This window comes from Pipistrellus hanaki, assembly GCF_964339955.1.
Source record: "Pipistrellus hanaki genome assembly, chromosome: 2".
Lineage (NCBI taxonomy): Eukaryota > Metazoa > Chordata > Mammalia > Chiroptera > Vespertilionidae > Pipistrellus > Pipistrellus hanaki.
This window is the reverse complement of record NC_140504.1, coordinates 7,906,582-7,923,944: the sequence shown is the minus strand read 5'-3', so window position 1 is coordinate 7,923,944 and position 17,363 is coordinate 7,906,582. Positions and strand designations below refer to the sequence as shown.

Genomic DNA, 17,363 nt, shown 5'->3' with positions numbered 1-17,363 from the left:
GAAAGATTTCATAATAAAAATTCTCTGCGAAAAGCTTAACCTGATAAAAGGCATCAATGAAAAACCCAGAGCTATCATTGTATTTAATGGTGAAAAACTGAATGCTTTCCCTCCAGAATCAGAAACAAGGGAAGCATGCCCATTCTACCATCTCTAATCAGCATCATATTGGAGATCCTAAATAAATTCAATAAAGAACAGAAAATAAAAGAAAAAAAATAAAGAGCATATGGGTTTAAATCTGTAAAAAAAAGAAAAAAGAAAAAAAAACAGTCTAGGAATGTTGAAAGATGAAAGATCAATATACAAAAATAAGTTGTGTTTATATACAATAGCAAAAAATAAAGATGACTTTAAGAAAGCAATTATATTTATAATAGTATGAAAAATAAAATACCTAAAAATGAGTTTAACAAAAATGCAAGACTTGTACTTTGAAAATAAATGATTGAAGAGCCAACTAAATATAAAAACATACTATGTTAAGGACTGAAAGACTTCATATTTTTATTTTTTTAATATATTTTATTGATTTTTTTTTTCAGAGAGAAAGGGAGAGAAATAGAGAGTTAGAAACATCGATGAGAGAGAAACATCAATCAGCTGCCTCCTGCACACTCCCTATTGGGGATGTGCCCGCTACCAAGGTACATGCCCTTGACCGGAATCGAACCCAGAACCCTTCAGTCTTCAGGCCGATGCTCTATCCACAGAGCCAAACCAGTTTTGGCAAGACTTCATATTTTTAACAAGGCAATACTCCCCAAATTTATCTGCAGATTCAAGGCAATCCACTGTCAGATGTCTACCTGCCATTTTTTAATATAAATGGGCAAGCTGATCCTAAAATTCATATGGAATTTGAAAAACCCACAGAATAACCAAATTGCTAAACCCATAGAATAAGTGAATAGCCAAAACAATCTAGAAAAGCAAGAACCAAGTTGAAGGACTCAAACTTGATAATTTCAAAATCTACTACAAACCTAAGGGATTCAAGACAATGTGCTATCAACATAAGGATATACATATAAATACTGGATTCGAACTGAGAGTCCAGAAAAACACCTATTCATCTGTGGTCTAAATGAATTAGAATTCAAATGCTAAGACCATTCAGAGGTGGAAAAATAGTTCTTTCAACAAGTGGTGCTGGAACAACTTGATATCCACATGCAAAAGCCATTGATACACACAATATACAAACACTGACTCAAAATGAATAAAAGAGGGAGAGAAACTAAGATGGCAGTATAGGTAAAACCTGAACTTGCTGCCTTGCACAACCACTTCAAACTACAACCAAAGACAAAATGGTTATTATTCAGAACCATGAGAAGACTGGCTGAGTAGAAATTCTACAACTAGAAGGTAAGAGAAAAGCACATTGAGACTCGGAGGAGGTTGGAGGTGCAGAAGTGAAGTATGCAGGTACAGAAGCATGTGGGGAAAGGGGCTGGAAACTGAATATGCTGTTGTCTTTTTTAATGGGGAGGGAGATACAAGCTCCTAACTGCTCTGAACTCCAGTTCTGGGCAAACCTCTGGGGACCCAGACTTATAGGGGTGAAACGGAACTCTCTGGCACCGGGCTGGAACACGAGGGCGGCTTTCTCTCAAGGTTCTTGCAGCAATCATTGTTCCTGCATGGTGCCACAGGACACAGAGACCAGAGGGCCTCTTTGAAGCAGGGCTGACAGTCAGCCATTGTGGTTTGCTCCACCCTGGTGATTCTCTGAGACTCCGCCCCTCCCAATTTACAATCCCACCCAAGCTGTGCACAGAGGCTTTTGCATATGAATGAACTGGCCTTTTGCAATCTAAAATTACCTAACAAACTGCAGCTGGGTAAGAGAGCCTCAGAACTTCCAAAAGAAGTCCCAAGACTCCACAGCAGCTTGCAGTGCTTCATAGCTGGGCCTCATCTGGGCACTTCTAAACCCCAAAGAGGAGGAACCTGCAGATCTCTTTGTATCTCCTGTGGGGTGGCTTCTGGTAGTCGCTGACTTTGCACCTCCTTGGAGATCCAAGAGCCAATGCACCCAGTGGTCAGGGTGAGACCATCCAAATTACAACTCTTCAGATTCATAAAACACACTCTCAGGGGGCAGACTCAGTGAGTGCCAAAGCCCCACTGAAGCAAGTCTTGCCCCATAAGGGTGTCTCCAGCACACAAGTTCTCCCAGAGTAGACACAACTGGTCCTCACAGTCAATTGGCCTGAAGGTCACTTCCTCCCAGTGATACCAACAACAATCAAGGCTTAACTACTATAATTCTGTGCACACAGCCCACAAAAGGGTGCACCAAGAGTGTTCACCTCAGGTAATTGGGGAGGCTGACACACTGGGCCCTATAGCCACTAGGCCACTACCACACAAAGCCACTCTATCAACACAGGGAAGCAGCCAAATACAGAGACAAAGAAACAGGTCACAAATGAAAGAAATGGAGAAAAGCAAACTACTGGATATAGAGTTCAAAACCACATTTATAAGGTTACTCAAGAATCTTATAGAAACCTCTGAGAAATTTAGTGAGACCCCCAAGGATATGAAAAAGGACCAACTAGATATTAAGCATACACTGAATAAAATAAAGAATAATATACAGAGAACCAACAGCAGACTAGAGCAGAGTTTTTCAACTAGTGTGCCGCGAGATGTTGCCTGGTGTGCCGTAGGTGCAGACAAGACAAGAATTTTATAATTTTTCACTACTTTGTTTACTTAATATTTCATAATAAAGTAATTATAAAATACTTTCTTTGTGTTTATTTGATTCCTATTCAAGAGAATTACTTTATATATAGTCAATATAGGCACAGAGTTAAATTTTTTAACATTTTCTAATGGTGGTGTGCCTCGTGATTTTTTTCATGAAACAAGTGGACTAGAGGATACCAAGAATCAAGTCAAAGATTTGAAATACGAAGGAGCAAAAAACACCCAATCAGAAAAGCAAAAAGAATCCAAAAATTTGAAGATAGTGCAAGGAGCCTCAACTTCAACCATACCAACATCCGAATTATGGAGGTGCCAAAGAAGAGATATGAAGAAATAATGACAGAAAACTTCCCCCACCTCGTGAAAGAAATAGACTTACAAGTCCATGAAGCACACAGAACCCCAAATAAAAGGAATCCACACAGATCCAAGATGGAGGCGTAGATAAATATACCTAAACTGTTGCTGTGCACAACAATTTTTCAAAACTACAACTAAAAGACGAAAAATCTATCACCCAGAACCACGGGAAAGCTGGCTGAGAGGAAACTCTACAACTACACTGAAAGAGAAAGGAGCATTCAGGGCACAAGCACTGAAAAACTGAGATACGGGGGCACGTGCGTGATATGGGCTGGCGGCAGATCCCGGCTGGTGGAGGGCGTTGCTTTGTTCAATCTGAAGAGAGACAATCTCCCAAGCTCTCTGAAATACAGTTTCTGGGGAGAAGCTAGACTATCTGCCATCAGGTCGGAAAGTGAGGGTGGATTATTTACAGAGCTGCACACAAGAATAATTGTGCTGGGGCATGAGACTCGGGGACACAGTGAGAGAGGCAGAAACGGCTGACTGGCAGCCATTGCTGTTGGCCACACACCAGTCTAGTGACACCCTGAGACTCCGCCCTGAGACTCCACCCGGCACAATCTACAAACACACCCAAAGCTCTAAGCAGCGACTTTTGCATATGAATGGCCTTCTCTATTGCAGCTTAACCTAGCAAACTTGCAACCTGGTGCAGACAGCTCCAAAGCCTCCAAGCTCCAAGCAGGGAGGAGAGGACTGTGGTTCTTGCTGTAGCTCCTGCAGGGTGGCCTCAGACAGTAGCTGAACTGCACCCATTGGAGATCCAGAAGCCAGTGTACCTAGTGGTCAGTGTGAGATACCAGATTTCAACTCCTCTCATTCATAAGTGACACATTCAGGAGGCTGACTCAGTGAGCACCAAAGCCCCACTGAAATAAGGCCTGCACCATAAGTGTTTCTGCAATGCAGTAGTTCTTCCATTACAGACACAGCAGGTCCTCACAGCCAATTGGCCTGGAGGTCAATTCCTCCCAGTGTACCAACAGCAATCAAGGCTTAACTAAACCAAGACTTTGCACTCAGCGCACAACGGGGTATGCCAAAAGCAACCACCTTGGGTGATTGGGGAAGCTGAGCTACTGGCCCATATAGGTCAACTACCACACAAAGCCACTCTATCAACACAGGGTGGCAACCAAAATGAGAATTCACAGAAGCATGTCACAAATGGGGGATATGGAGGAAAGTAAACTACTGGATGACACAGAGTTCAGAACTACATTTATAAGATTACTCAAGAATCTTCTAAAAACCGCTAAGAAACTTGAAGAGACCTTCAAGGACCTTAATGAGAATACCAAAAAAAAAAAAAAGGGGGGGAAAGACCAGTTAGAAATTAAGCATACATTGTCTGAAATAAAGACTATACAGAAACTCAACTGTAGATCAACGTACCCCAAGAGTCAAACCAAAGATCTGGAATATGAGGAAATAAAAAACACCCAACCAGAGAGGCAGAAAGAAAGAAGAATCCAAACATATGAAGATAGTGTAAGAATCCTCTGGGATGGCTTTAGGCATACCAACATCCGAATTATGAGGGTGCCAGAAGAAGAGAGAGAACAAAATATTGAAAACCTATTTAAAGAAATCATGACAGAAAACTTTCCCTACCTGGTGAAAGAAATAGACTTATAAGTACAGGAAGCGTACAGAATCCCAAACAAGAGGAATCCAAAGAGGATCACACCAAGACACATCATAATTAAAATGCCGAGGGCAAAAGACAAAGAGAGAATCTTGGGAGAGAAAACCAAGATGGCAGCATAAGTAAACAACTAATCTGTTGCCTCGTACAACAATTTCAAAATTACAACTAAAAGACAAAACATCTATCATCCAGAACCACGGGAAAGCTGGCTGAAAGAAAAAGGAGCATAAACTGAAAGGAGAGAAGCTGAAAAGCCTAGGTATGGAAGCATGCGCGCGCGGCTTTTTTTTCAACCCGAAGGGAAACAAGCTCCCCATCACTTTGAAATCCAGTTTCTGGGGTCACGCGGGGGACCCAGACGCCTATGGGGAGAATCTGGTCTGTTGGCCATCAGGTCCGAAAGTGAGAGTGACTTTTTTGCAGAGGTGTGTGCAGCAATCATTGTTTACTGCACTGGAGCATGGGGAAGTGGGGACTTGAAACAGCAGGGACTTGGAATCACAGAAAGGCAGAGACATGGCCATCGCTGTTTGCCACGCCCCAGCCTAGTGACATCCTGAGACCACGCCCCACCCTGAGCCCTCTCTCAGACCCCACCCTCCACATTCTACAAACCCGCCCAGGCTCCACACAGCTGCTTTTGCATATAAACGGCCTGTATTGTGGCAGCTTAACGAAATAAACTCAGCTCCAGCTCCAAAACCGCCAAATCCCAAGCAAAGAGGAGAAAACTAGTGCTTGTGGTAGCTCCTGCTGGGTAGATGAGAATATCAACCTACGTAAGGTTACACGGTGTTCGGGGCCAGAGATGGAAGCAGAACACCTTCTTTGGATCTCCCGGCTGGCTCCACCAGCCCAGGTGAGCTCCAACCAAAAAGTTTTTCCCATGATTTCTGCTCATGCTCTACCAAATTTAATCAAGGGGATAATGAGAACAGCTCACTGTTGTGTTCCCTGTAACAGCTGCGCTCCAGCTGCCACCAATTCTGCTGGCTCTGGCCTGAGACCCACGCCCTGCAAAGACGGTGCCCACGCATTCAGTGGAGCTAAGAGGCAGCCTAATAATCAGCGTGTGAAGCAGGCGGGAGAGGATGGGTAAAATCCAGGACATTTCCTCAATTACAGGGGCAACAAAACTGTGGGTTAGTCTTGTGCCCTAAAAGAGCAAAGTAGCCAGAGTACTTGGAAAAGGTCAAAGCTCATGCTGAAAGCCTCCTTCTGCTTCAGCATAACTGCACTGTCATTGCTACATAACCAAAGATAAGGTGGCCTCCTGATAAAAGTAACACAAGATCCATGGTAGCAGGGGAGTGCGCACTAAATCGAGTGGTATAATCTGTTAAGTGCCACTGGAATTCTGAAGAAAAAAAAATGGAAGCCTGAAGTAAGCAGAATGAGTTTGCTTAAACATAAAAATAGAGCATCCTTGGCCCTTTTGACTGGGCATGACATTCCCCAGGTAGAATGTATCAGGCTATTTGCAGCCATCCACACTTGGAAACACCTGACTCACTTGTGCTTAAGAGTATTGGTCAAGAGTGTGTGTGTGAGTTGAACAGACCGTGCACAGACAGGCTGTCTCCTGCTTGTCTGAATGTCTCCTAGAGGGGACTTGTCCTCCACCTCCGCACACCATTCATGGCCACCACAGACCTATGACAATAGTTCTCAGATCTGTCACTGTCTCTGCATGCGGAGCTGCCAGACAGCCTGGCAGTGCAGCCGCATAGGGAGGATTGAATGAGTCATCTCGTGAAAAGTAACCAGCTCCTTCATGCCAGGCTGCAATACGACCTACACCTCTGGGAGAACAGCATGCTCCCACAACCCTGTGAAAGGAAAAAGACAAAAAAAGACAAGTGCCTCAGATAAATGCCATTCAACCTCAAAAGAAAGGAAAGCTAAGAAGAGGGAGAAGGTAAAGACCCTGATGCCTGAGGTCTCTGTGGCCATGGCTCTCCAATCCCTCAGAGGCCCACAAGGAGTGCCTATGTCCATTGTAAATAGGAGTATAAAATAAAAGATGCAACTGTGAAATCTCAGAGGGCTAGGCTAGAGGCCCTCTGCAGTCATATGCACTTCACCATCACTCCTGGAGAGAATGTAAAAATGTCCCCTCAATCCTGAAACTAGTTACCTCCACGCCTTCACTCATTGTCCTGATACCAAGCCCCATAATTAGACAATGAGACAGTACCTTGGTGTGGCGGTTAAAGCAGGTGGGCAGTGACCATGGATGTTGGAACCCCTGCCAGGTGTCCAAGAGAAGGCCAGTAACACTGCCCTCAAGACTATAGACTCCTAGATCAAGCCAACATCCTGGCCTAACAATATGTGGGCTATACACCTACCTGTCAAACAACAACTCCTCCTGCTAGTCTCTTCCCTCACTCTGAAGTACAATGACATGAAGCTGCACAGACCTCGTCAGTCCATGTGGCAGACAGCTAGCTATTTTCCCAAATACATTCTCCCACCTCCATGACAATAGAGCCAGGGATCACTCTGCCACATCACTGGTATAGTTATCCTGTATAACACTGTCAGTATTAAGTGGTCCTGTATCACACCATTAGTACACAGAGGTCCTATATGATATCATTGATAAGTAGTGGTACTGTATGATACTCTTGGTGTACATGGTCCTGTGTGATACCTTTGGTGTGCAGTAGTCTCCTGTATGATACCAATGGTTTGCAGTGGTCCTGTATCACACCACTGGTATACAGTGGTCCTGTGTGACACTATTGATAAGCAATGGTCCTGTATTAAATCGTTGGTGTGCATCGTCCTGTATAACACCATTGGTATGCAGTGGTCTGATACAATACCTTCGGCATGCAGTTGTCCTGTATAACTCCATTGGTTTTCAATGGTCCTGTATAATATCACTAGTATACAGTTGTCCTGAATAACATCATTGGTATGCAGTTGTCCTATATAACTCCATTGGTGTGCATTGTCCTGTATAACACCATTGGTTTGCAGTGGTCCTAGGTAACACCACTGGTATACAGTTGTCCTGTATAATACTGCTGGTTTATAATACATCGGTGATCCCGATGACACCATTTGTTTGTTGTGGTCCTGTATGATACTGTTGGTTTGCAGTGGTCCTGAATTAATTATATCATGGGTGGGCAGTGGTCCTTTATGAAACTATTGTTTTGCATTGTCGAGTGTATACCATGATTCAAGCTGGCATAACTTGCACTTCACATCCTTAAAGTGCTGCTGTTTACCCTCCATGCACCCTTTCTGCTTCTACAGGATGAGAACACAGGAGATGCATGTATATTCAGTTGTACCAGAGGCCATGCCAACTGAGTGTGGTAGAACCACACACAGAAGAGCAGGCCACCCAGAACCTTGGGTGGTCATGGCCTCTGGGCCAGAGGCCTCGTGGAGTCCCCAGGACTGTTACTTATGTCCAAGAGACAAACTTCTCCTTGTTAAAGGTGCTGTGTTTGGGGAGCTCTGTTTCAGTCGATGATCTCTCCCTAGTGCAGCCCCCATGGGTTCAGCTATGATCTCGGCACATGTATCTCTCAGGTTTCTCAGCCTGCACTCTCATCTCAGCTCATAGCGGGGATCCAAAAGACCCTGGAACAAATGTCCCTTGGAACTGGATCACATAGGAGTGAATCAGTTCCCAAACTTCAGACTCTCTTCTCATTGTATGTGCTCTTCCCATCTCCCCAGTGACATTCTCTATGTGTTACTCTTGGGTGTACCACACTTTCTGCGTGCTCCCTCCTCACCTCAGTGATTCACTGTGTCCTCCTCTGCAGGACCCCAGCCAACAAACATAAGCCCTGGCCAACTTCGAGTTACCATGCTTATGTGAAAACCACATCCCCAAGAGCTCACTGTGCCCATCTTCAATGAGCTAGACAGGCCATGTTTTCTGAATGTCAAGCTTTAAAATTGTAAACAACAAAAGTATAGTCTTCCTCAACAGGGGAAAATCATCTAGAACATTTTAGAACAAAGACTGGAAATGACAAACATTTGACGAGAACAGGTCATATAAAAACTAATGGGCCCGGCCAGTGTGGCTCAGTGTTTGGGCGTCAACCTATGAACCAGGAGGTCATGGTCTGATTCCCTGTCAGGGTATATGCCAGGATTGTGGGCATGATCCCCAACAGGGGGTGTGTAGAAGGCAACCGATCAATAATTCTCTTTCATCATAGATGTTTTTCACTCTACCCCCTCCCCTCCCTTCTTCTCTGAAATCAATAAAAAAATATATTAAAAAAATACACCAATGAGATGGTGTTTAAGGTGTCTTGAAAGAAAATTGAGAGCCTGATACATTGGTTAGAAAACAGGTTAAAGCCCTGGCCAGTTTGCTCAGCCCCCACCAGACCCTCAGCCTAGGGTTCCAGAATTGGGAAGAGAAATCCCCATAACTTTGAGCTATAAAATCCAGCGGGGATTGTGGTTGAGTGACATGGAGACTGCTGGAGACCCAGATAGCTCCTCTTAAAGGACCAGCACTTGTACTTACACAGTCCTGCTTCTTCTGAGTTCCAGTGCCAGGTGGTGGCATTGGGGGAACCAAGGAATACAAGGAGGAACTGGACTGTCTGGCACCAGGGCAAGAACTCGGGGGTGGATTTCTTCCATACAGGGGTGCTTGCAGAGGTCATTGTTCCTGACCTCCCCCTTCTCAGAGCTGATTGGCAGCCATATCTAAGTTTCCATCAGCATGGCCCACACTGTTTGCTCAGCCCTGGTGATTCCCTGAAACCCTGCCCCATCCAATTTGCAGCCCCACCCAAGCTGTTTGCAGTAGCTTTTAATAGGAATGGCCTGTCCTGGTTCACACTTCAGACTTTGCTCAAACAAGCAGCAGGTGGCATCAGAGTGCCCCAAACTTATCAGTAAAAGATCCAAGACCTGACACTAACACCATAACCTGCCTTGCTTCACAACTGAGTCTCATTGGGCACTTCCAAACCCAATACAAGTAGCAGCCATCTGCAGATCGCTCTGTAGCTCCTGCCAGGTGGCCCCAGACAGTGGCTGATTTTGCACCTCCTGAGAGGCCCCAGAACCAGTGCATGTGGCAGACAACTTCAGACTATAGCAGATTACAAATCTACACATCTACAAACAACACACTCAATGGGAAGACTCAGTGAGCACCAAAGCCCCACTAAAACAAGTCCTGCTCCATAGAGGTAGCTCCTGCAAAGCAGCTCTTCCAATGTAGTTGCCGCTGGTCTTCATAGCCAATTGGCCCACAGGTCATTCCCCCCAGTGACACCAGCAGCAATCAAGGCTCAACTATAACAAGACTGCACACACAGCCCACACACGGGTACACCTAGAGTTCCTAGCTCAGGTGAATGGGAGGCTAAGCCACTGGGTCCTACAGAACACCTACAACATAAGGCCACTCTACCAATTCCAGGAGATATAGCAATTCTAACTAATACATATAAACAAACATAAGTAAGCAGCCAAAATGTGGAGACAAAGAAACAGGTCACAAATGAAAGAAATGAAAGCAAGCAAACTACTGGACATAGAGTTCAAAATAATGATTATAAGGTTACCCAAGGATCTTAATGAGAGCTTCAAGGAACTTAATGAGACTCTCAAGGATCTTAGTAAGAATTTCAAAGATATGAAAAAGGACCAGTTAGAAATTAAGCACACACTAACTGAAATAAAGAATATTTTACAGGGATCGGTATAGTAGAGGATTCTGAGAATCAAATCAATGATTTGGAATATGAGGAAGCAAAAAACACCCAACCAGCCGAAACCAGTTTGGCTCAGTGGATAGAGCATCGACCTGCGGACTGAAAGGTCCCAGGTTCGATTCGGGTCAAGGGCATGTACTTTGGTTGCAGGCACATCCCCACTGGGGGGGGGGGGTGCAGGAGGCAGCTGATCGATATTTCTCTCTCGTTGATGTTTCCAACTCTATTCCTCTCCCTTCCTCTCTGTAAAAAATCAATAAAATATTTTTTTTAAAAAAAAAAAAAACACACCCAATCAGAAGAGCAAAAAGAAAAAAGAATCCAAAAATATTAAGATAGAGTAAGAAGCCTCTGGGACAAATTCAAGCATACCAACATTGCATTATGGGGGTGCCAGAAGGAGAAGAGAGAAAGCAAGATATTGAAAACCTATTTGAAAAATTATAACAGAAAATGTATCCTACCTGGTGAAAGAAATAGACTCACAAGTCCAGAAATTGCAGAATCCCAAACAAGAGGAATTCAAAGAAGCCCACACCAAGACACATCATAATTAAAATGCCAAGGGTTAAAGACAAAGAGAGAATCTTAAAAGCAGCAAGAGAAAAACAGTTAGTTACCTACAAGGGAGCACCCATATGACTATTAACTGATTTCTCAACAGAAACTTTCAGGCCAGAAGAGAATGGCAAAGAATATTCAAAGCTATCATTTACAATTGAAGGTCAGATGCAGAGCTTCACAGACAAGAAAAAGCTAAAGGAGTTCATCACCACCAAACATGAAATGGTCAAGAGTATTCTTTAAAAAGAGGAAGAAGAAAAAGAAAGATAAAAAACATGAACAATAAAATGGTAATATATACATATCTATCAACAGTTGAATCTAAAAATCAAAATAAACGAACAAGGAATCTAATAAACAAAATAAACTGGAAACATGGAACAGCTTAATAAATTTCAGAGGGAAGCGGGGAGGAGGGTGGGAAGAGATTAACCAAAGTTCTTATATGCATATATACATTACCTATGTACTACACCTTCCTGGGGCAGGACTGGAACTGGGTAGAACGGGGCAATGACAGGAAGAATGGGGAACATCTATAATACTTTCAACAATAAAGATTTTTTTAAAAAAAATAACTATAGTAGAATAACTGGATCCTTTGTACACCTGTATTCTTGGGCATACAATAACAGTCACTGTGTGTTGCTCTCATTTAGCCACCTTGAGGTCAATTTGGTAGTTATACATTATATGTCTTAAATTATCTATGTCCTTTAACCTAGGAATTCTATATGGATGAATACTGCACACTGCCTCAAGAAGAGGGGAAGCCAATTCTCACCTCTTCACTAACTGTTATTAGTAACAGAACCAAGAAAAACCCAAATTTATTAAACAAAAAGAAAATGATTTAATACCTATCATCCATAGAGTGGAAACTATGCAACCTTTAAAAAATGATATTTTTCAAACTGGGTGACATGGAACATTTTACAGTATTCCATTCTGGTTAAAAGCAGGCACAGAAGGATGTAGGCACCTTAATCGCTGATGTGAAATCCTCAGTGAAACAGACCAAAACATCTGCAGCTGTGCCATGGGCCCAGTAGACCCCCAAGCACCAACCACCAGCAGGGTCCTCACTGAGCATGAAGAAAAAGAGCTCACACAAGCATGGGGGAGAAGGACACAAACAAATATGGGACCAGGAGAGTGGCGTTGTGGGAAAAGGTTGCTCTATGGGTCTAAAGCTGCAGAGCTCAAGCCCCGAAAGAAAGACTTTTTCACCAGATTCAGGAGGCAGAGGCCATGTGAACCAACCCAGTGGTACAGACAAAGCCCTGCTGGCAAGGACCAGATGGCCACACAGTTCAGCTTGGCCCTGGCAGGAACACAGACAGGTTGGTATAGAGAGACCCTGCTTTCATAACTATTATTTTGTAAAACAGTTATTTGCTATATAACCTTTCAATTTTATTTTTAACAAAATTATAAATGAACATAATTAAAGTCAAAGAATTCCATAAAGCTTAAGATGAAACGGTGTCCCTTCCCACAAGCATCTCTCTTGGTTCTTTTCTCTTCTTTTGGTATTTCTCTTTACATTTCTAATTCCCAGGTTCAGTTCACTCTTCTTGACTTTACAGTCTGTGTCATCCACTAACCTTCTACTATGAACATTAGAATTAACCCTCACAGCCACCCATGCACCTCCACCTGCTCAGATCTGACCATCAGTCTTTAGTACTCACTCTCAGGACACTGTCAAGATATGCACGTGGAGATCTGGAACCTTATTCCTCCCCCTCGTGCATTCCCCTTCTTGTACTATGTAGGGGTGTCCTGGAGTTAATAAGGGCTTGCTAAGTGTCCTGGTACTTATGCCAATTTATCTTCAAACTCTCAGCCAGGGATTACTCAAACACAGCAAGGAACAGCCTGTGATCCTCTCCTGCAGGCAACATCTTCCTGCACCCAGGACTCACCCTGCCTGCTCCACTCACTTAAACCAATAGTCCATCACAGATTTCCCATGTTCTTGGACCAACAGAGCAGGGGCTGACTCCACTTTCTGTTTAGAACAATCCCCTCTACTATGCCTAAAGACTTCAGCCCACACCCCAGGAAAAGAACTACAGTCTTCAGCCAGGATGAGAAAGGGATTGTCAGACTAGATGGGGGAGGGGGCTGAGAGTCTGACTGATTCTAAAACAGGCTTTGCACCAATTTCCTATTTTTATTGCTGCCCCCATCCCACCCCTAGCCCCATTTTCAGAGTTATATGGTAACTAGAGGCCCAGTGCACAAAATCATGCACTCAGGGTGGGGGCAGGGGGTGGTGGTTCCTCCACCTGGTCTGCGCCCTCTCACAGTCCAGGAGCCCTCGGGAGATGTCCAACTGATGGCTTAGGCCCACCCCTCAGCCATCAGTAGAACATCCTTAGTGCTGCCGCAGAGGTGGGGGCTTCTGACTGAGTGGCTCAGGGCTTCTGACTGAGTGGCGCTCCCCCTGGAGGCAGCTCTTGCGTTGAGCATCTATGTCTTGGTGGTCAGTGCACGTCATAGCAACCAGTTGTTCTGCTGTTTGGTCAATTTGCATATTAGCCTTTTATTATATAGGATGTCATTCCTCAGACTTGGGGATGAGGGGTTGGGGAGGGAACAACCGTTGCAATACAGTACATTCAACTCCCAGTCCCCCCCCCCCCCCCCCCGCCCAAACACACACACACACGCCTCTTAGCTTTCTATTTTTCAGATCTAAGTCCCTCTGTTACCTTCTCTCTTAATCTCTTGGTAGCTTGTGCCCTTTTAGTGAGTTTTTTAAAGAAACAGAGGTCACTGCGAAATTAATCTTCTATTTTGGCTGAAAAGCAAGGAAAGAAATTTTTTATTTTAAGATGGGGGCTATCAAATCATTTTGGATGCTAACAAAGGAGATCTGTCAATGAAAAGAACTTGAAGCCCAGGAGAGAGGTGGCACAACTTAGGTAGCAGCAAGTCCCTAAGTAAAGGAGAGGGAGGGGGCCTGCCCTAGGACACAGAGAGCACTGGGCAGAGAGGTGGGTTGGCAGCATTCCAGATGGGAAAGAGGCACAGTACCCGTTGAGACTGAAATCTGAGAAAGGAAGATCAGATGTACAATCATGGTCTCAGATAAGAAAAAGCAAATCCATTGGAGAGGTGTGGCCAGCATCAGGGCGGGGATGGATGCTGTGCCAAAGACCTTGGCCAGTCTGCAGGGCTGCATGGACTCCCCAAAATACCACACAGTTTTTGTGCCAAGCAGATACACTCAAACACAGAAAGGAGCCAGGGGTATGTGAGAAAATGATCACACAGCGGCCCTGTGAACTGCTGGCTATGGGCAGCAGGGTCACCAAGGAGGACACAGTAGGAAGGATCCTCTGAGGGAGGAGTCCCAGTCAGCAAGCTCATCAGCACAGTTCTCCGGTCTGTACTCATTTTGGTGAGTTTTTAAGTTCTTTTTTTTCAAATGTTCCAAAATTTCCAATTCTATAGAGAAAGTTGTTATCTTAATATAATGCAGGAGGGGGAAACTGTAAAAAGCAAATAACCAATTCAATATTACAAAGACTAAAAGATTTCAAAGTAAATAAATTTTTCAATAAATTATCATTATCATTATCTCTTAGTTTCTTGCCCTAAATGTAATCTAAGGCCCAGCCCTGAGCTGGGCCCAGAAAGGGCTCAGGCCCCAGCCAGCTGCAGGAGCCTTGCTTTGTCTAAGCACAGGCCAGAAGTCCATCTGCAGCCTCACTATGTTCTGATGCCCTTCACCTCAAAGAAAATGTGGAAAGTTCTCAGAGACATGCAAATGGAAACTCAAGTTCTTCCAAAGCCACCAGTTCCCCTGGGCATCACCCACTGCAGATGAGCTCTGTACTGGCTCATCCCACCCCCAGGAATCCCACCGGAAGACACTATCGGACTCAACCAAGATTGCCAAGGGAAGTAGAGCCATTTCTGTTCCAGCCAGCTAAGTGCTCCTAATAGCCCCCTCCAAACCTGCAGAAAAGGCCACAGGTGTCCTATAAAAAGCTGGCTGCCTTCACTTAACCAAGCCTCAGGGAATTCCCAGAGTCCCCTTGCAACCCTCTGGAACCACAGTCTTGATGGTTCAAATGCATTGTTTGTCTCTGCCTCTCTTCTGATGCGGAACCCACCATGCTGTACATCACAGACAGGGTGGGTAATTCAGCCAGCCTAGCCTACCCTGGCATGCTGATTCATCCTCAGAGCTATATCCAGTCCGAACTCACATGGAGGAATTTGGACAACACAAAAGTCTAAGGGGACAGAGGCCCAGCCCATATAGAATGTTGTTTATATGCCTGAGTTCCAGGGTCTTTCCCTTGGGGTTTCTGTGAAAATAAGATTCCGATTTGCACAATTACAACATTGGTCCCAAGCCAGAAGGAATTTGGATGTCCTCTATGTAACAGCTTTTGTCTGATAAAAGACTCCCTGGCTCCCCACCCCCACACTCAGCCCCCATTCCTCTTGGAGCAAGAGTAGCCTCAGAATGACCCTCTAGGCCCTTGATATGTGTCCCTACTGCCCAGTGACCTCATCTCCTGCCTCAGTTCCTCCACTCCATTTGACTCCAGCCACACTGGCCAGACACAGCGCCCATAGCCTCTGCTCCAGCTCCCCTTGACCTGGAGCCTTTCAATCTCCAACACCCAAAGGGCTCATCCTGTACCTCCTTCATGCCTCTGCTCAGATGCCCCCTTCTCAGGGCTCGCACTGACTGCCCACTCAAAACTGCATTCAGCACTCCTAAGGCCTCCCCTTCTTCGTTTCCTCCATAGCAGCATTACCACCTAATACAGTTACTTATAAGATTTATGTTTCATGACCCCCACAAGGATATAAGCTAAAGGCATTCCAGAAGAGTGTCTGGCACATCACAGGCATTCCATAAATACCTGCTGAATAAAGGAAAGAACAAACAAGGTCTTTGTTCAAATAATTTGTTAAATAAAAATTCTCCTCTTCAAATGTTGGTCTGGATTCAGTTAACCACCAGCCCTAAATACCTATGTGCATGTGCCCCCAACGCCTCGCCATCATCTCCCAAGGGGCTGCTGATAAAGACACTGCCCTGCTGCAGGCAAGTCCTTGGAAGGTCAGTGGGCTGTGTCTATATCACCCTCCCACCAGAATGGCTGACTTCAGCACTCCATGGTGGCCACTTGGGGCTGCCATCGAAACCACTTGATGGGGAGGGCAAACACTGAGTTCGGAGCCCACCTCACATTATCCAAGCATCTTCCACTTATCCTCCCCCCATGAAGAAGACTCATGCTTGTGAAGTCTAAAGGCCTCATCTCAAATCCCAATCTCACCACTGACTACCACAGTGACATCACCTTCCTGAGCCTTGGAAGTAGGTGGAACAGTACCTCTATGGGGTCCTATGGGAACCGAGCAAAGTATTTAGACCAGCATAGCTGACACAAACCAGGCACTTCATAAATATTAGCTGCTCTTGTGACTACGTTTGTATTCGATGAAAGACTGCTAAAAATTTTTAGAAAATATTATCATAAATTTTAGAAAAACAGACCTCTTAAGGATAAACTGAAAAGGAATAATTTCAAGGTAGTTTTGCAAACTGGAGTCATAGCCACAAAGAGGTATCCACAAGACCTAGACATGCCATCATGGCCATAGCACAAACTTATCACTGCCGGGTGATGGGCACTGCTGGAGCATGGGGCAAAGGCATGTGTCTAGGCAAGGCACACTAACAACCCACCATGAGGTCCAGTGCTGGACAGTTAGATCTCGTTAACTTTGGAGAAGAAAGGTTAATATAAAAGGAAAAAACTGCCTCTTTTTCAACATTGTTTCTGCAAAAGCTAGAAGGAAAAGTGTGCATATCACAGGCTCTGTTGTTGCACCCTGACCTATAACAGGTCCCTCATGTGACATAAAACCAGGCCACAATGAAGGGCAGCAAGACACGTGGCTTCATATGCAAGCAAGATTTTAAAAATCAACTGACATATAAAGAATCACTCAATTTAAAGACATAATCTCTATAAAGGCATTGTAAGAAGCACTACTTACATGGAACCATGTGAAGACCGTCTCTCTTGTAGATAACCTGTAAACAGGTTAAAAAATTATTATAATTGTAAATCACATGTAGAAAATAATACAAAGAATGCTCTGTTACCTTAGACATCAAACCTCATCAAACCAAAGTAATTTATTTTTAAAACATAATCATAAAACAGTTATTTGAAAAGTCAAGGCAGTTTTCCAGAGAAAGTATTCTATAAAAAGTGGTTAGAATCTAAATTGAGTCTGGAACTTAAAAGATACCGATAAATGAATACTCAGAGACCCAGATTTCCCTAAACCCT

At 44.2% G+C, this 17,363-nt stretch overlaps 1 protein-coding gene across 21 annotated transcripts in view; it reads right to left on the bottom strand.

Moving 5' to 3' along the window:
• The window catches only part of PCBP3 (poly(rC) binding protein 3), a 184,306-nt gene that overhangs the window by 113,803 nt on the left and 53,140 nt on the right, over nt 1–17,363 (bottom strand). For 19 of the 21 annotated variants that reach the window (XM_084876126.1, XM_084876132.1, XM_084876121.1 and 16 more), the window contains exon 2: nt 17,065–17,101. The exons of the other annotated variants lie outside the window; for them this stretch is intronic. Coding sequence is in view for 2 of the 19 variants with exons in the window: in XM_084876137.1 (XP_084732263.1) it covers nt 17,065–17,074 (10 nt within the window). In the remaining 17 variants the exon portion in view is untranslated. The remainder of the gene's footprint in view (nt 1–17,064; nt 17,102–17,363) is intronic. 21 annotated transcript variants of the gene reach the window in all.